The sequence below is a fragment of the Gadus macrocephalus genome, chromosome 3 (genome assembly GCF_031168955.1).
Source record: "Gadus macrocephalus chromosome 3, ASM3116895v1".
Lineage (NCBI taxonomy): Eukaryota > Metazoa > Chordata > Actinopteri > Gadiformes > Gadidae > Gadus > Gadus macrocephalus.
Window position 1 is genome coordinate 12,739,215 of NC_082384.1, and position 16,885 is coordinate 12,756,099.

The 16,885-nt window shown below is 43.2% G+C and overlaps 1 protein-coding gene across 2 annotated transcripts in view; it reads left to right on the forward strand.

Moving 5' to 3' along the window:
* The window catches only part of LOC132453400 (myosin-10), a 58,597-nt gene that overhangs the window by 16,784 nt on the left and 24,928 nt on the right, over window positions 1–16,885 (forward strand). The window contains exons 4-18 of one of the 2 annotated variants that reach the window (XM_060046193.1): window positions 729–756; window positions 2,220–2,322; window positions 2,860–2,889; window positions 3,095–3,109; window positions 3,661–3,678; window positions 8,133–8,225; window positions 8,939–9,002; window positions 9,301–9,399; window positions 9,951–10,094; window positions 10,429–10,524; window positions 11,886–12,004; window positions 12,285–12,437; window positions 14,668–14,841; window positions 15,512–15,685; window positions 16,647–16,761. In XM_060046193.1, coding sequence (XP_059902176.1) covers window positions 729–756; window positions 2,220–2,322; window positions 2,860–2,889; window positions 3,095–3,109; window positions 3,661–3,678; window positions 8,133–8,225; window positions 8,939–9,002; window positions 9,301–9,399; window positions 9,951–10,094; window positions 10,429–10,524; window positions 11,886–12,004; window positions 12,285–12,437; window positions 14,668–14,841; window positions 15,512–15,685; window positions 16,647–16,761 — 1,425 coding nt within the window. The remainder of the gene's footprint in view (window positions 1–728; window positions 757–2,219; window positions 2,323–2,859; window positions 2,890–3,094; window positions 3,110–3,660; window positions 3,679–8,132; window positions 8,226–8,938; window positions 9,003–9,300; window positions 9,400–9,950; window positions 10,095–10,428; window positions 10,525–11,885; window positions 12,005–12,284; window positions 12,438–14,667; window positions 14,842–15,511; window positions 15,686–16,646; window positions 16,762–16,885) is intronic. The other variant, XM_060046194.1, reaches the window with a different exon arrangement.

A 16,885-nucleotide genomic window follows, 5' to 3' on the forward strand; every position in this document is an offset into this window, starting at 1 on the left:
CCATAGTGTACAGTTTTGGGTTGTTGATTTCCAAGACGGTCGCCAGATCCTTTTTTCCCCTGCCTTTCCTCTCCGTGTCTATGCTGTCTAAAATAGAGCCTGCAGTCATCTTTAGCTTATTATACATTTAACATTTGTTTGACACTTGGAGGGGCTGAGCAAACCACCAGCCTGGTATTTGAGCTCCTGCCTATGGCCATATCTCCATCGCTCCAGATGTTTTATGGTTGTTTTTTCCTTGAAATGTCTCTAGAAGTTATCTAAATCTCAAAGGATTCTCAGAAGCTTAGGATGCAAGAAAAAGTGAAAAAACTGTGGGATTAGCCTGTATATGATAATGATTGTATTATCAGGCCCACGCCACATGCATGGTTAGCTTGGCTTTGGCATTTGAATCCACAGGCCCAGGCTTCAAATCTATTGAATCTTTTCAATTGAAATTCTGCCTTTTTGTATTTTGTTGGTCCCTCTCTTACCGATAGAAATATATATTATAACTGCATTGATAATGTCAATCAAGAATGTTTTTTTTCTACAGTTTTAGTCATACATGAACAATTTCTCTCTCTCCCTCTCTCCCTCTCTCCCCCTCTCTCTCTCTCTCTCTCTCTCCCCCTCTCTCTCTCTCTCTCTCTCTCTCTCTCTCTCTCTCTCTCTCTCTCTCTCTCTCTCTCTCTCTCTCTCTTTCTCTTTCTCTCCCCCCCCCGTTCCTTCATTTCACCTCACAGATCGAGAGGACCAATCAATTCTTTGCACGTGAGTCATCTAAATTCAACTTCCCATGCATGATGTTCAAAATATAAGATGCCTGTAATATATTTGCATAATTACTGATGAATAAATGCTTTTGGATATCCCAGGAACCAGAGGTTTAGAAGAATGTTTAAGGCATGTAAACATGCTTCTAACCGTCTTGTAATCCGGTTGGAAATGGCGTAATGTTCACAGTTCAGTCTTGGTCATCATGCATGTGTGCATGCACTCTCTGGGCTTCCTTGGGAACAGAAACACATAGACTGATGGGCTCCTTAGTGTAAATTGAATCAAATTGAAAAAGACAGTATTTCCACTGTGGCTCGTTCTAGAAGTAAAAAGTGTCCCTGGCCCTTCTCGTCCATTCTGAGCAGAGAATGCCTCGGTGACTCAAAATGGTCGTGCACTACTTGAGACAAAAGCTGGTCTGGGAAATGTCAGTGTTTTTTTTTTAGTTGGAAGGCCTGTGTAGATGGTCCATGCCAAGTGCCTAGAGATGACTGGAATGCAGTCTAACAAGATGTCAGAAGATTGGTAGAGCAACCGACAGACCTCCACAGCTAGTGATGTATTCTGGGCTGTTGATTGTCTTTTTTCTTTCTGGATAGCCTAGTTTCCCCCCCCGTATGCTTTCACAACTGCAGTTTTTTTTATCTGGACGCCTTCGGTTGTTTTAGCTATACACATTAACACATGCACAAGCTCATATACACACAATAAGTTGCAACAGACCAACTATTCCCAAAGTGGGGAGGCCGTGTACATGTACACTTGCAAGTGTTGGCTTATGATTACACAGCCACATCTGCAAGGCCTCTAACAGACCCATGGGTTCCAGGCCTTTGTGAATGACGAGCCATCCCCTCTGCAGTTCAGCTCCATGGGGTTGAAACGGCTCGCAGCCCAGGGCCAACAAGGGGGACATTCACACAGACAGTCCTCAATGAATGCTCTCTGTTACTAGCGGCCTCTGAGACACACTCGGATGCCTCTCTTGCCGTCCTGAGTGTTGAAGTCTGGCCTTATTATGCTCAACGAATCTCAGCTGTGCAGGGTTTATGTTTTGGTGCTTACTGGACGTGTGAAATATGCACCTAGTGTAAAACCTCTGGAATGCTCTGAATAGGGCCCCATGTCGCATAACTCAGGGAGGACAAAAACATAATTTCGGCCCGTCTCTTTCCACACTATCATCATAGTAGTAGGATGTTTTAGAAGGAGAATGAGGTGAGGTGAGAATGCAATGTCCTTGATTATATGTCATTGGCACAAACATTTAGTCAACCTAAAAAAATTTCTTTTGATTGTGACTGAGCATTGAGCCTGTCAGGTATAGCCCTTTATCCAAATGTGTCTGACACAACCTTTTAAAAGGGAAAATACAAGATTCCTCTACATAAACAGTAAGGGGATCTATGTCTGAGTCTGTTAACTATCTCCCCCTCGGATGACCATGTGATTCTTAGAGGTGAGTCGGGCGCTGGCAAGACGGAGAACACCAAGAAGGTCATCCAGTACCTGGCACACGTGGCCTCCTCACACAAAGGCAGAAAGGAGCACAACGCTCCTGTGAGTATGGCATCCTCTTACAATGTTCTCATATCACATGAATGATATTCCCAGATTAGAAAATGTAGAGCATCGTTCCCCGGAATATGTTTAACAATTAGATTAGCAACCTCTACCTGAAATAAAACTATGAGTCGTCTAGACTTAATTGAGCTTCCATTGTTTATGCTCATATTGAGATGGGATGCATGTTTTACGAAGCAAGCTTGAATTTATATTATGTAAATAAATTCCTTGACTAGCACCTCAGGTAATGATTTGTAATTAAAGGCTGCTAGTACCCTAGCCAGGACCTAGGCCATCCTAATCCAGTGATGTTTATGATTGAAAAGGGATTAAGCCTAAGCGTGCCTCATTAGTTGAACATTGGCATTGGGGCAACGGTTATTATCAATGGGCAATTCGGCTGGGATCGAAACTCTTAGAGAAGTAATTTGTTTGTCGTTCAATTAAATTATGGCTGTTGAATGTTTTGATAAAATAACGTGTGGTAATGCCGAAATTATGCAGTGACATTTGTTTATTTGTATTGAACAGCCAGAGTCCCCTAAACCAGTGAAACCACAGGCAAGTCTTTACACTTTATTTTATACCCATTCATTTGTATGTTAGACTAACTGTCCCCTCACACAAAGTGGATTTCCCTAATGCTGTAACCTAGAGTGTACTTTATTTTGACATGATTCCATTAGTAAGGTAGTGAATGGGGATCGTAAACAGCGCTGACAAAAGCTAATTTAGTATTACCTTTATCTGTTCCTCTCTCCGTTAGGAACAAAATCCAGTTGTAAGTAAATTTAAGGACTAGGCATGGGCATTTCATAGCAGACATTTTGGATATTTGTATTCGGTTTTGACCATTTAAGAAAGATTATTCATACTGTAAATATGCATGTGATATTGTGACTCATTTATCATGAAGCATTATCATTTCAAGCCCGTTTACTCCCATTCCTATCTCTTGAAGATTCAAAATAATTTGTAATTTTATGATGAGTAAAATCAAAGGTAGTTGTAGGTGGTTGAAGTATAAAAGCATGTCAAACAGAAAAGTTAAGCTGCAAACCATTTATCTTACATTTTCACACATGAATACCTTAGCCGTGCTAAAGTTGACATAGTTGGAAGTGTGCTGGAGACAGTGATAAAGTTCATTGAAATCGCTTGTCGTTCTTTTTCAGTATCATCTTCATCTTCTTTTTTACAGCATGTCCTGTAATTATTTTAGCTATTTTTTGTTTCATTCATTTTACACTGTATGCATTTTGTAATGTTTTTCCAGTGCCCATGACATTAACACAATGTATTTATTTCCATGATACGACACATTGGATACAGAGTGGACCCCTGTTTTATGTGAGTAGTATGTAGTTCCTGCACCTCTCACTACTTTTCTGTTGCTAAAATATCTAGAAACCTAAGGGGTACTTATTCCACTCTGTCAGATACATATCCCACAAGGCTGTGCAAACAACGGTGTTATTTCGAGGTTCACTCTTTCAACTCTTTTTGACTAAATTGTGGTTATTCCGCCTCTTTAGTGTTTCACATTTTGTTGCAATGTAAGGAATTGTATTCGCATGGTACTCAATGCTTTGGCAACTTGTGCTGCAAACAAGTTCTCCACCTCAGTAGGCTGCAAGCCATAACTCAATGATCCACCAAACCAGCGTCCATCACGGGTTCTACTCCACTGAGTGCACAACCCCTGGCCCCTCTCATCTCGCCTGCATCCAGGTCCCCTAGAGCAGGCATCTCCAAACGGCGGACCGCGGTCCGGGTCAGGACCAAGTGACGGTCCTATCCGTCCCATGACCAATTTAAAATTATAAGAAAAAAAAAGAGGTTTTTTTTTTTTTTTTTATGATTTCACTATACAAAGCATGATTATGTTAGTAAAATCATTTCTCACTGAATTACAAATTGAAAGGCAGAATAGTCTGTAGTACAGCGTAAAAACAGCAAAAATCAATGATCTTCACAGAGCGAAGATCATGCACTCACAGAACTCCCCCCCTCCCTCCGTCTGTCAAGGCATGTGCGTAATTGCGTCACTCAAAAAATAGCCAATCAATTTTCTTGTTTACTGAAAGAGCGATTTGGAATGAGAAAATGGCTTGCTCGAAAATAAGGAAAGTTGACCCCGAAAACAGACATTTCAAAGATGAATGGAATGACCAATACATGTTCATTCTCCCGCAAGGCAGTACAAAACCTTTGTTGTGTCTTTTATGTGTTGAAACCGTGGCGCTGATAAAAAGCGGGAATATTAAGCGGCATTACGAATCCAAACACAGATCCTTCGAGGAAAAAGCATCCCCAGAAGTCAGAAGTAAGAGCGTGGAAAATATCAGAGCTGAGAGCTCAGTATGAGAGGTCTATGCGTGTCTTCACACACTCATTTACAGGCCAGCAACGTGCAATTGAATGCTCACTTAAGATTTGCATGGATTTTGGGGCAACATAAAAAAACTTTCAGTGACACGACTGTTGTGAAGGAGTGCTTGAACGCCGCTGCCGAGACGTTACTTGAAGGTAAACAAAGGGATGAATTGCGTGAAAAAATAAAGCAAATCCCAATGTGAGCTGCAACGACAACCAGAAAATCAGAAATGTTATCAGGTGACGCACTGTCACAGCTTCATGCGGCTGTTCAAAGTGCCCCATCCTTAGCCATTGATGAGTCTTCAGATGTAACGGATAATGCCCAGCTTTTGGTTTATGTGCTTGATTGATTGTTTCATCAAGACAAGAAAGAGATCTGTGTGGACCTGTTGGGTCTAACACCACTTGAGACACTGTTTTGCTTACTTGAAATGAAGGGCTAATGCTCTTTTTGTGTTTATTTGAAATGTAGGCCTGGTGTACCTGTTTTGCTTACTTGAAATGTAGGCCTATTGCACTTTGTGTTTATTTGAAGTGTAGGCCTAGTGTTCCTGTTCTGCTTACTTCACATGTAGGCCTTATGCACTTTTTATGTTTACTTGAATTGCAGGCCTAATGTACCTGTTTTGTTTACTTTAAATGTTAATATGCATTACTTTGTCTTACTAGTTTTTCATGGTTAAAAGTAAGCTATTAGGAAATTGAAAATAGATACATCTGATATTATAAGGTAATATGCCGTGTTGATTGTATTTGACAAAAGAAGGCTATTAGGACATGGTAGGTTCGGAAGGAATTTTTAGTAACTGGACCTTGTTCAATTTTAATTGAAGACCCCTACCCTAGAGGCTTGGCTGGAGCAAAGTTACTTAGAGGTAGCTCATCCTACCATCCTTTGGATCATCCTTCCATCCTTTGTATGGCCCCAATCTGTTGCTTTGAGGGCCGGCAGGACAAGAGCCAAACCCTCTGCATTTGCGTGGGAGGCTAGTGGAAAGAGTGCTTAATCAAGAGCAGGCCTTCCCAGCTCCTCAAGGCTGTCTCCATCAATAAGTATTTTTTAAAGGGGAATCATCTATGATTCTAATGTAATCCTGACATGGATTGTATGCGTTGGTAAACCGAGCTGCTGGCGTTTGTATCATGTAACACAGACATATTGGTCACTATTTGGCATGTTCATTGGTGGACGACTGTCCTAACCACGGAATGAAACTGTAGTTTCAAAAGGGTGAAGCCTCATCTCACGCAACTTGTGCTTTGCCCTGCATTGCATATTGGCTCTCCCTGCTCCCTAGTCAAGATGGGTTTTCAACCTGCACTTTGGTCCCATGTTCCGAACACAGATCTGCATGGGCTGTCTATTTGTCTCCTGTGGGTGGACAGAACGCTTCAAAATGCTCTGCTGGTTCTAGTGGCAGTGGTGGGTATGGGGGTTAAGAGGTCACACAGCAGATGTTGAACAGTCAAATGACGTTCCCCTACTTACTAGCCCTGCCAGTCGTTTGGATAATTGAATAGTATGGTTTGGACTGATCCCTTTTGGTTCATTACCGATGCACTACTGCACGGGCCGCCAAATAACCTGCACTCTGCTCGGAGACCTGGCTGTTTCCACAACCTGTACCAGTTGTGATTAAGGATAATAATGTTACGCGTGAACTCTCATAACCTGAAATGGGTCCAGCGGGGCTGGGAGCCTCCACGTTCCTCCATTGTTTTCACAGCTCAACACCGATTAGGTATCTGAAGTGTGTCTGGAGGCCGTTAGTTCCAGACACACTTGCACTGCAAGAATGTGGGTCACCTTCTAATATCTCTAGATTGGCCTCCTCCCGCTGTGCTGCCAGTGTTTTTTTTTTTTATCCTCTTGGCCCTTGGCTACCATTGAACTGAATGGGTATTACTTTTCCAAAGCCAATGATAACGTCCAAGCTGCAATGCAGGCATGTTTGCATTAAAACACAGGATTTTGGGATGAGTTGCTGGTCTTGTATGGATTCCGCTCCATGCTTACTGGCGGCTGCTGGGGTGGGATTAATTAGTTCAGTCCGGCTTCATTCCAACTGCTTCAAAACTTGGTTAAAGGCAGCTTGTCAACCTCTCCGGCCAAGCATCACAGCGCACGTCTCCAGTCCACAGTCCAGGGATGCTCTCCAACTCAACCCACAGCTTCCTCCGGTGGAATGCGGCCTCCTCAAACTAAACAAGAATGCAGCTCTTTTCTTTATTTCTTCATAGTCCTAAAGGGGAACATATTTTTCTTGGCCCAAAAAATTGCAGTTTTTTTGCCGAAGATTTGCTTTTTGCTCATCAGCTGTTCTGGATTCCCTGGTCAATACCATCAACACAAAAGGTGGTTGGAGCTGACACTAATGGGCAACCTTTCCCAACATAGGCTAATGAAGGTTTATTTTTTATTGACATGTTTTTTTCTTTGCCTCGTGAAGCTGTCTGGTCAGACAATGTGTGTGTGGACAGAGCTCCATTGCCTCTCTCTTCAGGTGCCCTCTTCCTTGAAGGGAGTGTGGCCCCCTTGCCCCTCGTTTATGCCTCAGCAGGCTTGACTGTGGATACGGCCCTAGCTGCCTCATGGCCCCTTTAGTCAGTGAATTCATGAATCTTCTGAAATTCTTGAATTTTACACATATGATGGAAACCTGTGAGAAATAAAAACGGCTGCACAAAGTATGAACGTTTTTGACTAGGGAAAGGAGTTTTTTAGTGAAAGAATCACGTGTTTTGTCTTACTTTAAAAAAAAAAATTAGGGTTTGTTCGAATTAGAGGAATTTTATCGATTATTCAGTTCAATTATTGATATGGATTCAATAAAAATATAAGGTGTGTATTCAAAATAACACATGCCAAAAATAACAAGGAGAAAGCGGATGCTGCACATCTTCCTCCTTTATGTGTCCCGCTGACCTTTCTCCCTCATTCAACAGATATTTTGAAATGGCTAGGAATAACATTTGATTCAACTGTTATAAGGAACTGCAGGAATAACTGAGGAACCTATGCTAACGGCCTTCCACTTACAGATTAATGTGCATTATTCTGGCACATTCCCCCCTCTCTCTGTCTCAATGTCAACATCTCCCACGGCGTCGGCTTTGTTAAATGAGCATGCCAGGAGACTGCCACTACGTTACAGCCACGGCTTACAACCTCTCTGGCCCTGGCTGATATTATTGTACTCATAATAGGATATGAACAGTATCCTGCTGTACCAAACAAAACATTTTCAAAAGGCTACTATATTTCCTGCATGAAATGGTCATTTATTTTGTTTCTACGTTCCTGATGGATATTTTGTTATTTGTTTAAGTTTATTGTGGCGATAAGTGCTTGTGTGTTGTTTTGAGTCATTGAAAATGGGTGGAAGCATTGCTTTGTGGTAACAGGATTTTCTATTCATTTGCAGGGAGAATTGGAGCGTCAACTTTTACAAGCAAATCCAATCCTAGAATCCTTTGGGAATGGCAAGACTGTTAAAAACGACAACTCGTCACGTTTCGTAAGTACTAAGAGGCTGAATGTATATTTGATAAAAAATGTAGGATTGTGTTTTTTGCCGTCAGCCTTGCGGTGTCTTCTGCCAAGGAAAATAAAAAGGGAGGGATCCAACGGGGTTTGGGGGTGAAGCCCTTCAAAGTGCCGCTCTTGTTGATCTTAATATCATATAATCCGACACCTGAATGAAATGAAGCCGGTGTGTTTGGCTCCTTGGAGCGTGGCGGAAGCCGTCTACCAGAGCTTAGTAGGGATACAGTTGAAGGAAAGGAATTTTATTATCCTGTTTTGCCTGTAAGCAATTGAGAGGGGTAGGCTGGTGGGACAGAGGCGTCTCCGGGTCACTAATGAGGCCTTTGATACGAGAGTAAACCCAGACGAGAGACACTTCGAAAGGCCATGAGGCAGAACCAGATTTACGCACACTCAATTAAAATAGGCTTGCGGAAGGTTTAAATATAGTTTTTGATTGTTTAACTATACGTCAGCACTATAGTATGTGTCATCTTTATTATTATTTTTTATTGTTATTGTTGTTTTTTGAGAATCATTAGTATAGTATCAAAAATAATAGAAACGGGAAATGATGAGAACAACGGGAAATCTACATTTCTTCAACCCATACTGTAAGACAAGGGAACTGTGGTGGGAAAATGGCTGCTTGTTCCTCAATGGCTTGACTCACGCCCTTCGACCCTCCACTCTGTTTCTCCTCAGGGAAAATTCATTCGAATCAACTTTGACGTAACCGGATACATTGTTGGTGCCAACATCGAAACTTGTATCCTTGCCGAAGTGGTTTATCTGAGACCTTATGCAGTATATCGTTATCAAAGTAAGTTTAATGGATAAACCTTTGGATAAAACTACTTTATCCAAAGTAGGTTAGATGCTGAAATGTTGAGGCAAGAGCCAGGAATCGGGTAACGTTTTTACAGGTTGTCTCACTTGAGCTAATTATGTAGAGGGATAGATAATATACCGCGGACGGACACGTCGATGAGTCTTTATGCTGTTACTATCCAGTTTGTTTTGTCTCGAGACGCTGGAGTTGTCTTCCTGAGCAAACACCCTGTCAGACCTACTGGAGAAGTCCCGGGCCATCCGTCAAGCCAAGGACGAGCGCACCTTCCACGTCTTCTACCAGCTCCTGGCCGGGGCTGGAGAGCACCTCAAGTGTGAGTAGGAGGGCCTGTGTCTGGGGCCCAGAGAACACGGTACCGTCACTACATCCCCTCCGCCGTTGAAATAGGCCTTACTGAGCCTTACCCCCTGGTTCAATTCCTACCCGTGGTCCTTGATTGCATGTCCTCCCTCTCTCTCTCCCATACCTTCCTGTCTAACTCTTCATGAATAAAGCATAAAAATGCCAAAAAATATCAACCAAACATACGTTTTATATAATACACAGACACGCTGTCAACATAATTTATTCCCGTTTGTTTCAGTTTTTTACGATAATCTCTTGCACTACAAGTGATATGTATGGGTGACCACAATAATAATATGTGACAGTAACAAACACTGTTTACCTCACTGACTCTCCTCTTCGGTGTGAGTCTGTTGGAGCCAAATAGAGCTGCTACTTCCCCTCTCTGGCATATTCAGTAGATACAAGGGGGACAGCATCGTCCCCCTGCACAGAGGAGGAGCCACATCACAGCGGCTGGTTTTCCCTAATTTGGCTCGCTGTGGTTTTGTTGTTGTTGATGTAATGTTCTGCTCGCAGCGGACCTGCTTCTGGATGGGTTCAGCAGCTACCGCTTCCTATCCAACGGCAACCTCACCATCCCTGGGCAGCAGGACAAGGACAACTTCCAGGAGACCATGGACGCCATGAACATCATGAGCTTCTCCCACGAGGAGATACTGTGTACGTCCGCCACCAACCCTCATTATGACGACCATGACACCGGCCGCCATCCGCCTTGTTCTGAACACAGAGGATTCAAATAGTCATGTGATGTGTAATGGACATGACGGCTGTCTCGACAGCCTAGCCCCAATGACATGACCACTTTAATCATGAACTTGGAAGAACCCATAAAGGTTGTGTTTAAATATAATACAGTGATGAATAGCGCCTGGTTCTGCAGTTCTGCTGATGTCAATGAAATGCTTTCAGTTGTGTTTTTTTTTTTTACCATTGTCCACACCACATCATTCATCGTTGATACCAATACTATCCTCATGCTCTGTGTTGACAGCAATGTTGAAAGTGGTATCTTCAGTGCTGCAGTTTGGCAACATCATCTTCAAAAAGGAGAGGAACAGCGACCAGGCTTCTATGCCCGAGAACACAGGTAGCTGAACACTCACTCACTCAACCACGCATTCACCCACTCAACCACTCATTCACCCACTCTGGGGGGATTAAACAGGTCAAAGGCTGTCTCCTCACTTCCTTCTACCATGAGTCCCATCTGCAGAGCTGAGAGTTGTGTGATTTATTCCCTCGTCTCTCCCTCTGCACCGCGGTTAAACTGCACCATTATAGTTGAGATTGATTCCAGAGATAAGCAGAGCACGCCCTCTCAACTGCTCCACATGTGGCGCTGCTCTGGCCTCCGCGGGAGGTGGGCCAGGAGGTGCTCCGGTGCTGCAGGTGTTGAAAAGCTGTTCTTGGGGCCACAGGCTTAGATCAGATCACAGCACACGCACTAAACGCTGCTCACACAACAGCTGTTTACGGTTGGCTCAAATTAATAGCATTGATGAAACTGGTGTTTGTGTGGCAAGTCAGTGCAGTAATTATAATGGGGGATATTGGCAAATAGGATGCAACTAAACTTTGGTAAAACGGTCGCCGACCGTCCTCTCTGTGCCAAATATCCAGCTGCTCCGGGTTTTTCCTTTGATAGGCGCGTTGAGAGGAGGAGCGGGCGAATCAGCTGTTTATAAGTGTAGCCTACCCACGCACCACTGGCATGAATGCGCGCTTGTGTGTGTGTGTGTGTGTGTGTCTGTGTGTGTGTTCGTATGCGTTTGTGAACGAGAATGTCAGGGAGAAAGTGCTATGAGGAGATGAATGAACGGAATGATATTTATACTTAAAAATCAGAAAAAAAGAGAAGAGGATTCAATTTGTGGCACTCGGGGTTGATTCTGTGGCGCTGCGCCACACAATGGTCTATGTATGGGAAACAATGTATACCCATTGTTATCTGATTGGAAGATAGTGATGTCGCTTTGAGGGTCTAATCCTGATTATTTTAGAACAAGAAACTTTGAGTTGAGTGATACCATAGTGAATTGCAGCGCTGACTGCCATCTTTGACCTGGTTTCAGTAATAGCCTCAATGGTGAATTTGGTCAAGCATTCCTCTCTGCCTTCGGTTTCATTTTCCATTTTAACTGGCATTAAAAATGTATTGAAATGTCAGACCCGCTAGACTCGAGTGATGTTCCCAGATGTGGTGAACTAGACCATGGCAGCAGACCCCATGACTTAACTCTGTTAGTCTCTGTGGTCCACTTGGCTGAGCTCTGTTGGGATCTGTCCAGAGTAAGAGGCCATTTGTTCACTTCAAAATATTATTGCAAAATGTGCAATTACACACGCACGAATGTGCAGCTTAGAATCAATAATGGCATTGGTATCACTATCAACACAATCGTATCCAATCCCATACATAGTTATTAACCCTTTATCTTCCTCTTGCAGCGGCCCAGAAGCTGTGTCACCTGCTGGGGTTGAACGTGATGGAGTTCACCAGGGCCATTCTCTCCCCCAGGATCAAAGTGGGAAGGGACTATGTTCAGAAGGCCCAGACCAAGGAACAGGTCTGTCTAGTGCTGTGCTTACAGGTTTATAGCCTTTACCTCCACCAAACAAAAGAGTAGTCTGGTACGAGGGAGCGGCCTCGGACTGCAGGAGCTGCCGTCTACACCCAATCCAATTTTCTTTGCAGAAAACAAACAAAAGCACATTTTTGACTAGTTTCCTTGCTGTGATTAATCAATAAGGCACAATTGTGCCTGGGTTGCAACTCAAAGTGCCTCACAGGATAGAGCAGACGAAAACAAACCCAGTTAAAGAAGTATCCGTGTCTCCGTCCTCCAGGCAGACTTTGCGGTGGAGGCCCTGGCGAAGGCCACCTATGAGCGTCTGTTCCGCTGGCTGGTGCACCGCATCAACAAGGCCCTGGACCGGACCAAGAGGCAGGGCGCCTCCTTCATCGGCATCCTGGACATCGCCGGCTTTGAGATCTTCCAGGTGCCCGACCCAAAGTCGTCTCTATTAGTCGTCGTGTCTCGTTTGTGTGTGGAATTGGACTAGGGGGCGGACAAATAGTCACAACAAGCCTGTTTTGTTCCAGAGATTAAAATAAGCGGTGGAGATGGTTCCATGAATGTTCTTGTGGGGGACTGAAGTATTTTCTTTAGAGGATATGTTGGGGATGATCGCAACATTTTCCACATATCTTGCTCTGGATACTCTTGAGTTCTCCTCTTGTTGATTCACGTCAAACACTCTCCAGACCTGCTTCTAGTCTTGTTTGTTCATGGACGACGTTTTGTGTTGGCTGCATATTGAAGAGGAGTGTGAAGTGTCTCTCCACGTTGACCCATTGAACATCTTTCCGCTTTATATTCCTTTCCAGACAAGCCTTGGCCCCTGACCATTTATCATATCTTTGGGTGGAATTGGCTGTTTTAGCCGCACTTTCCCCCAGTGGATCCTATAAGCATTGAAAGAGTGGTTATAGCGTATTTTTGATTGAAATCTCTCCCTGTACCATAACAGATTGACTAGAATCCATGGTTTATTTATACAAGTAGATCTTTATGCGTTTCATGTGTGTCTGCATTGGTGAATTTATGCAAGTAATTATGCATGAATTGGCTTAACCTAAAGGAAACGATAAAGAAATATCAGAAGCTCCATGTACTTCCAGAGGGCAGTGAATTGATGAATGGCAACTGATGTACTCCATAAGTGTTGAGCTTTAGACAGGGCAAATAAGGCGTAAGCACTGCTGCTTTGAAGACAAGTAGTCAGTGCTGGACAGACGCTCTGCCATCATTTACATATAAATTAAGAAATATATTTTTTTTAACTAGAAAAAACAGATTGAAACTAAGCTCAAATTTTCTTCAAACAAATACATCAGTTATGCACTACAACATACTTTACCTTCGGTCATCCAAAGAGCTATGACGCAAGCAATTCCTACACAAGCTATGGCCATTGCATTGGCTGTACCTTCAGAGATGTAACACTGATTTCTTGCAGGCTATTTATTGTCTGGTACAAGGCATGTTACCAATTAGCAATCAGCTCTGATAGCCTGCTGTGGACACCTGACTTGTAGTGTCATTGGATATGTTGGATATTTCTGCCACTTCCTATGGTGTCGGTTTCACTGTTTTTTGTTGGTGAGGACTCCTTTGTATCAGGAGTAACTATCTAGTTAAGTTGGCACATGAGGCTATGTAAAAAAAGATAATCCAATTTTTTCTGTGAAAAAAACAGCATCAACAAGAAAATCTTTCAATCGAACAATTGCATCCACTTAAGCAAGGTACCATAGGCCTGTTTTGAAGCTATGCATTGTTATCAACAATGCATTTTAAAGAAATGTGGAATAGCTTAAATCAAGTGAAAAGATTTGAACAGTTCTAAAGTCTAAGTGGAGTAAACAACTTGAACATGCACACCATTTAAAAAATTTAAAGGGTGCGAATCAAATAAAGTAGAGTTAAACAAATACCTAAATTGATTAAGTTTGCATACATACATACGCTTAAGTTTGAAATGGTTGAATCATGTGTGTGTGTTGGTGTGTGTGTGTGTGTGTTTGTGTGGTAATAACTTGGAAAGTGTGTTATTGACGACGTAATTCGAGATAAGCTCACTAAATTATGAGGCTTTTACCGTTTCATATGACATATCGTTTGTGTAGGTAGCAGTGCTTAAATTTTAAGCATTGTTGTTGGTTCCCACACACAAACGCCTGATATATAATAATCATTTTTCCAATCAATTAATGATTTTTGTGCCAGTGAAACAAGAAATACCGTAAGCGTTTAAGCTTAGCATTGTTTTTCTAGGTTAAATATTGACATTGTTAGGCTCCGCGACGGCCGAAATGGTTGGCTTTTGTGATAGCCACAAGTGTGGCTGTCACAAAAGCTGTGTCAGAGAACATTGACTTCCATTGTAAAAGTTATATTAAAAAATGTAGATTAACTTAAAAGGTTGAATGGAAGTTCCAAGCTAATATGAACATTTTGAAAGTGGAATGGAGTCCCTAGGTGAATAATTGTGGAAGGAGTAGGGTACCAAAATTTGTAAAGAATATCAAGAAAGAATGAATAAAGCTTAAGAAGAACAATAGTTTCGCGCTGCATGCAGCACTCGCCCAATTTCAGAAATGATACAACCACAAATATTTACAATATCAGAATAATAACCACCCCTTCTTCTCCTCCTCCTCCCCCAGCTGAACTCTTTCGAGCAGCTGTGTATCAACTACACCAACGAGAAGCTGCAGCAGCTCTTCAACCACACCATGTTCGTCCTGGAGCAGGAGGAGTACCAGCGGGAGGGCATTGAGTGGAGCTTCATCGACTTCGGCCTGGACCTGCAGCCCTGCATCGACCTCATCGAGAGGCCGGTGAGTGTGGTGCCCTGGCTAAGGGACCCGCTTTCACACCTAGTCATTCAGTAGCCATTGTTCCCGAACCCCCGATGCATTTACCTCCCGAGTTTGGTTAGTTTGGGTATGTGTTTACGCCGGACCAAAACAAGTGCACCCATGAGCCGTTTGTTGGTAGAGAGAATGAGATTCGATATGGTGTCCCTGTTTTATTCAGAAGACTATGTCACAACTCCCGTCCAGGTTTTCTGACCGATGACCACTTAGTTTGCTCCTTCTTGGTTTGCTCCTTCTTCTCCTTCTTGTCTGTCTTCTTCAGGGTTTTGTTTTTAATGGAATATGATTATTTATTATGTGAATACATAAGAGCTTTAACATTTATGAGTCAAGCTTGGAGATCAGGTAGGCTCCAACCCTGTGTGAATGTTATATATGTTATATATATATATGTTATACTGTTGCCACAGTTACCTTGAAAAAGTAATCAGATTGCGGATTACTAGTTACTCCTTAAAATAGTAACTTAGTTACTTTACTGATTACTTGATTTTAAAAGTAACTAAATTAGATTACAAGTTACTTTATTAGTTACATTTAGCTGCGACAACATCCCCTGCCACCTCAACAATTGTCAACAATCTGTTTCTGAAGTATCCCTAACCACTGTTCTTCTCCGGTGTGGTCCCAGGCTAACCCCCCGGGAGTGCTGGCCCTGCTGGACGAGGAGTGCTGGTTCCCCAAGGCCACGGACAAGAGCTTCGTGGACAAGCTGACCCAGGAGCAGGGCACACACACCAAGTTCCAGAAGCCGCGCCAGCTCAAAGACAAGGCCGACTTCTGCATTATCCACTATGCCGGCAAGGTACGCTGCTATTGTTGTTGTTGCTGTTGTTTTTGTCATTGTTGTTGCACAGACGGTTGATATGCATTGGGCGGCACTTGCTCAGGAGGTAGAGCGGGTTGGCTGGTAACCGCAAGGTTGCTAGTTCGATCCCCGGCTCCTAGCGTGTGTCGAGGTGTCCCTGAGCAAGGCACCTAACCCTAACTGCTCCCGACGAGCTGGCTGTCGCCTTGCATGGCTGACTCCGCTGTCGGTGTATGAATGTGTGTATGAATGGGTGATTGTGTGGCAATATTGTAAAGCGCTTTGGGTGGCCACTGGTTACAGATAAAGCGCTATATAAATGCAGACCATTTACCATTTACCATGGTAGGTAGGATATGTTGTACCCTTCAAAGAAGGAACATAAGGAGCAGGACGAAGGGCTGGGTAGTGTCTTCTTTTGTTTTTATTCGTCATTTATTTCACAGCAACATTGTGGTCTGCTTTAATGTGGATTTTGTTAAAACGATTTTCGGATGAAAATTGCATTGTTTGTGCTCCAGGTTAGGGGCTTTTGTGCTTGGATTTCAAGCTCCCCTTCCCAACAATATGCAGCAGTGAAATTATTACGTAACACTGTGTCCTCTGCTTTGTGCACAGGCATGTATAAATAGCCAGATGTTACCTAAATGACCTCCAGGAGTTGGCGTATATATCAGATTATTGTTCTTGATAGGTCTCTAGACATAGGTAAATGATAGATGTTTTCAGTCGATATCACGTTCTAAATCTTTGCACTGCATTCTAGGCCATATTGTCTGTCTTCATCTCTGATTTGATCCCTTCAATGCATTTCCCGTCTTCAATCATTTCCCAGAGCTCTCTCTGCTCCGGAAAACGACCTCCTTGATATCAGAGAATACAATGACGCCAACCGCTACGAGTTCCAGACATTACTACTTCAAAGAGCTATTTATCCACTGTGTGGCCTTACCTACAGGTGGACTACAAGGCAGACGAATGGCTGATGAAGAACATGGACCCTCTGAACGACAACGTTGCCACGCTCCTGCACCAATCAACTGACAAGTTTGTGACGGAACTGTGGAAGGACGGTAAGCCCGTCCCCCCCCGGCCAATCCCCGCATCCACACCGACCCATACTGAGTCGGAACGGTCTTGACACATGAGACAGCTAGTGTTGCCTGTGTGTTTTTGTCTGCTTGACGTTCCAGAGTC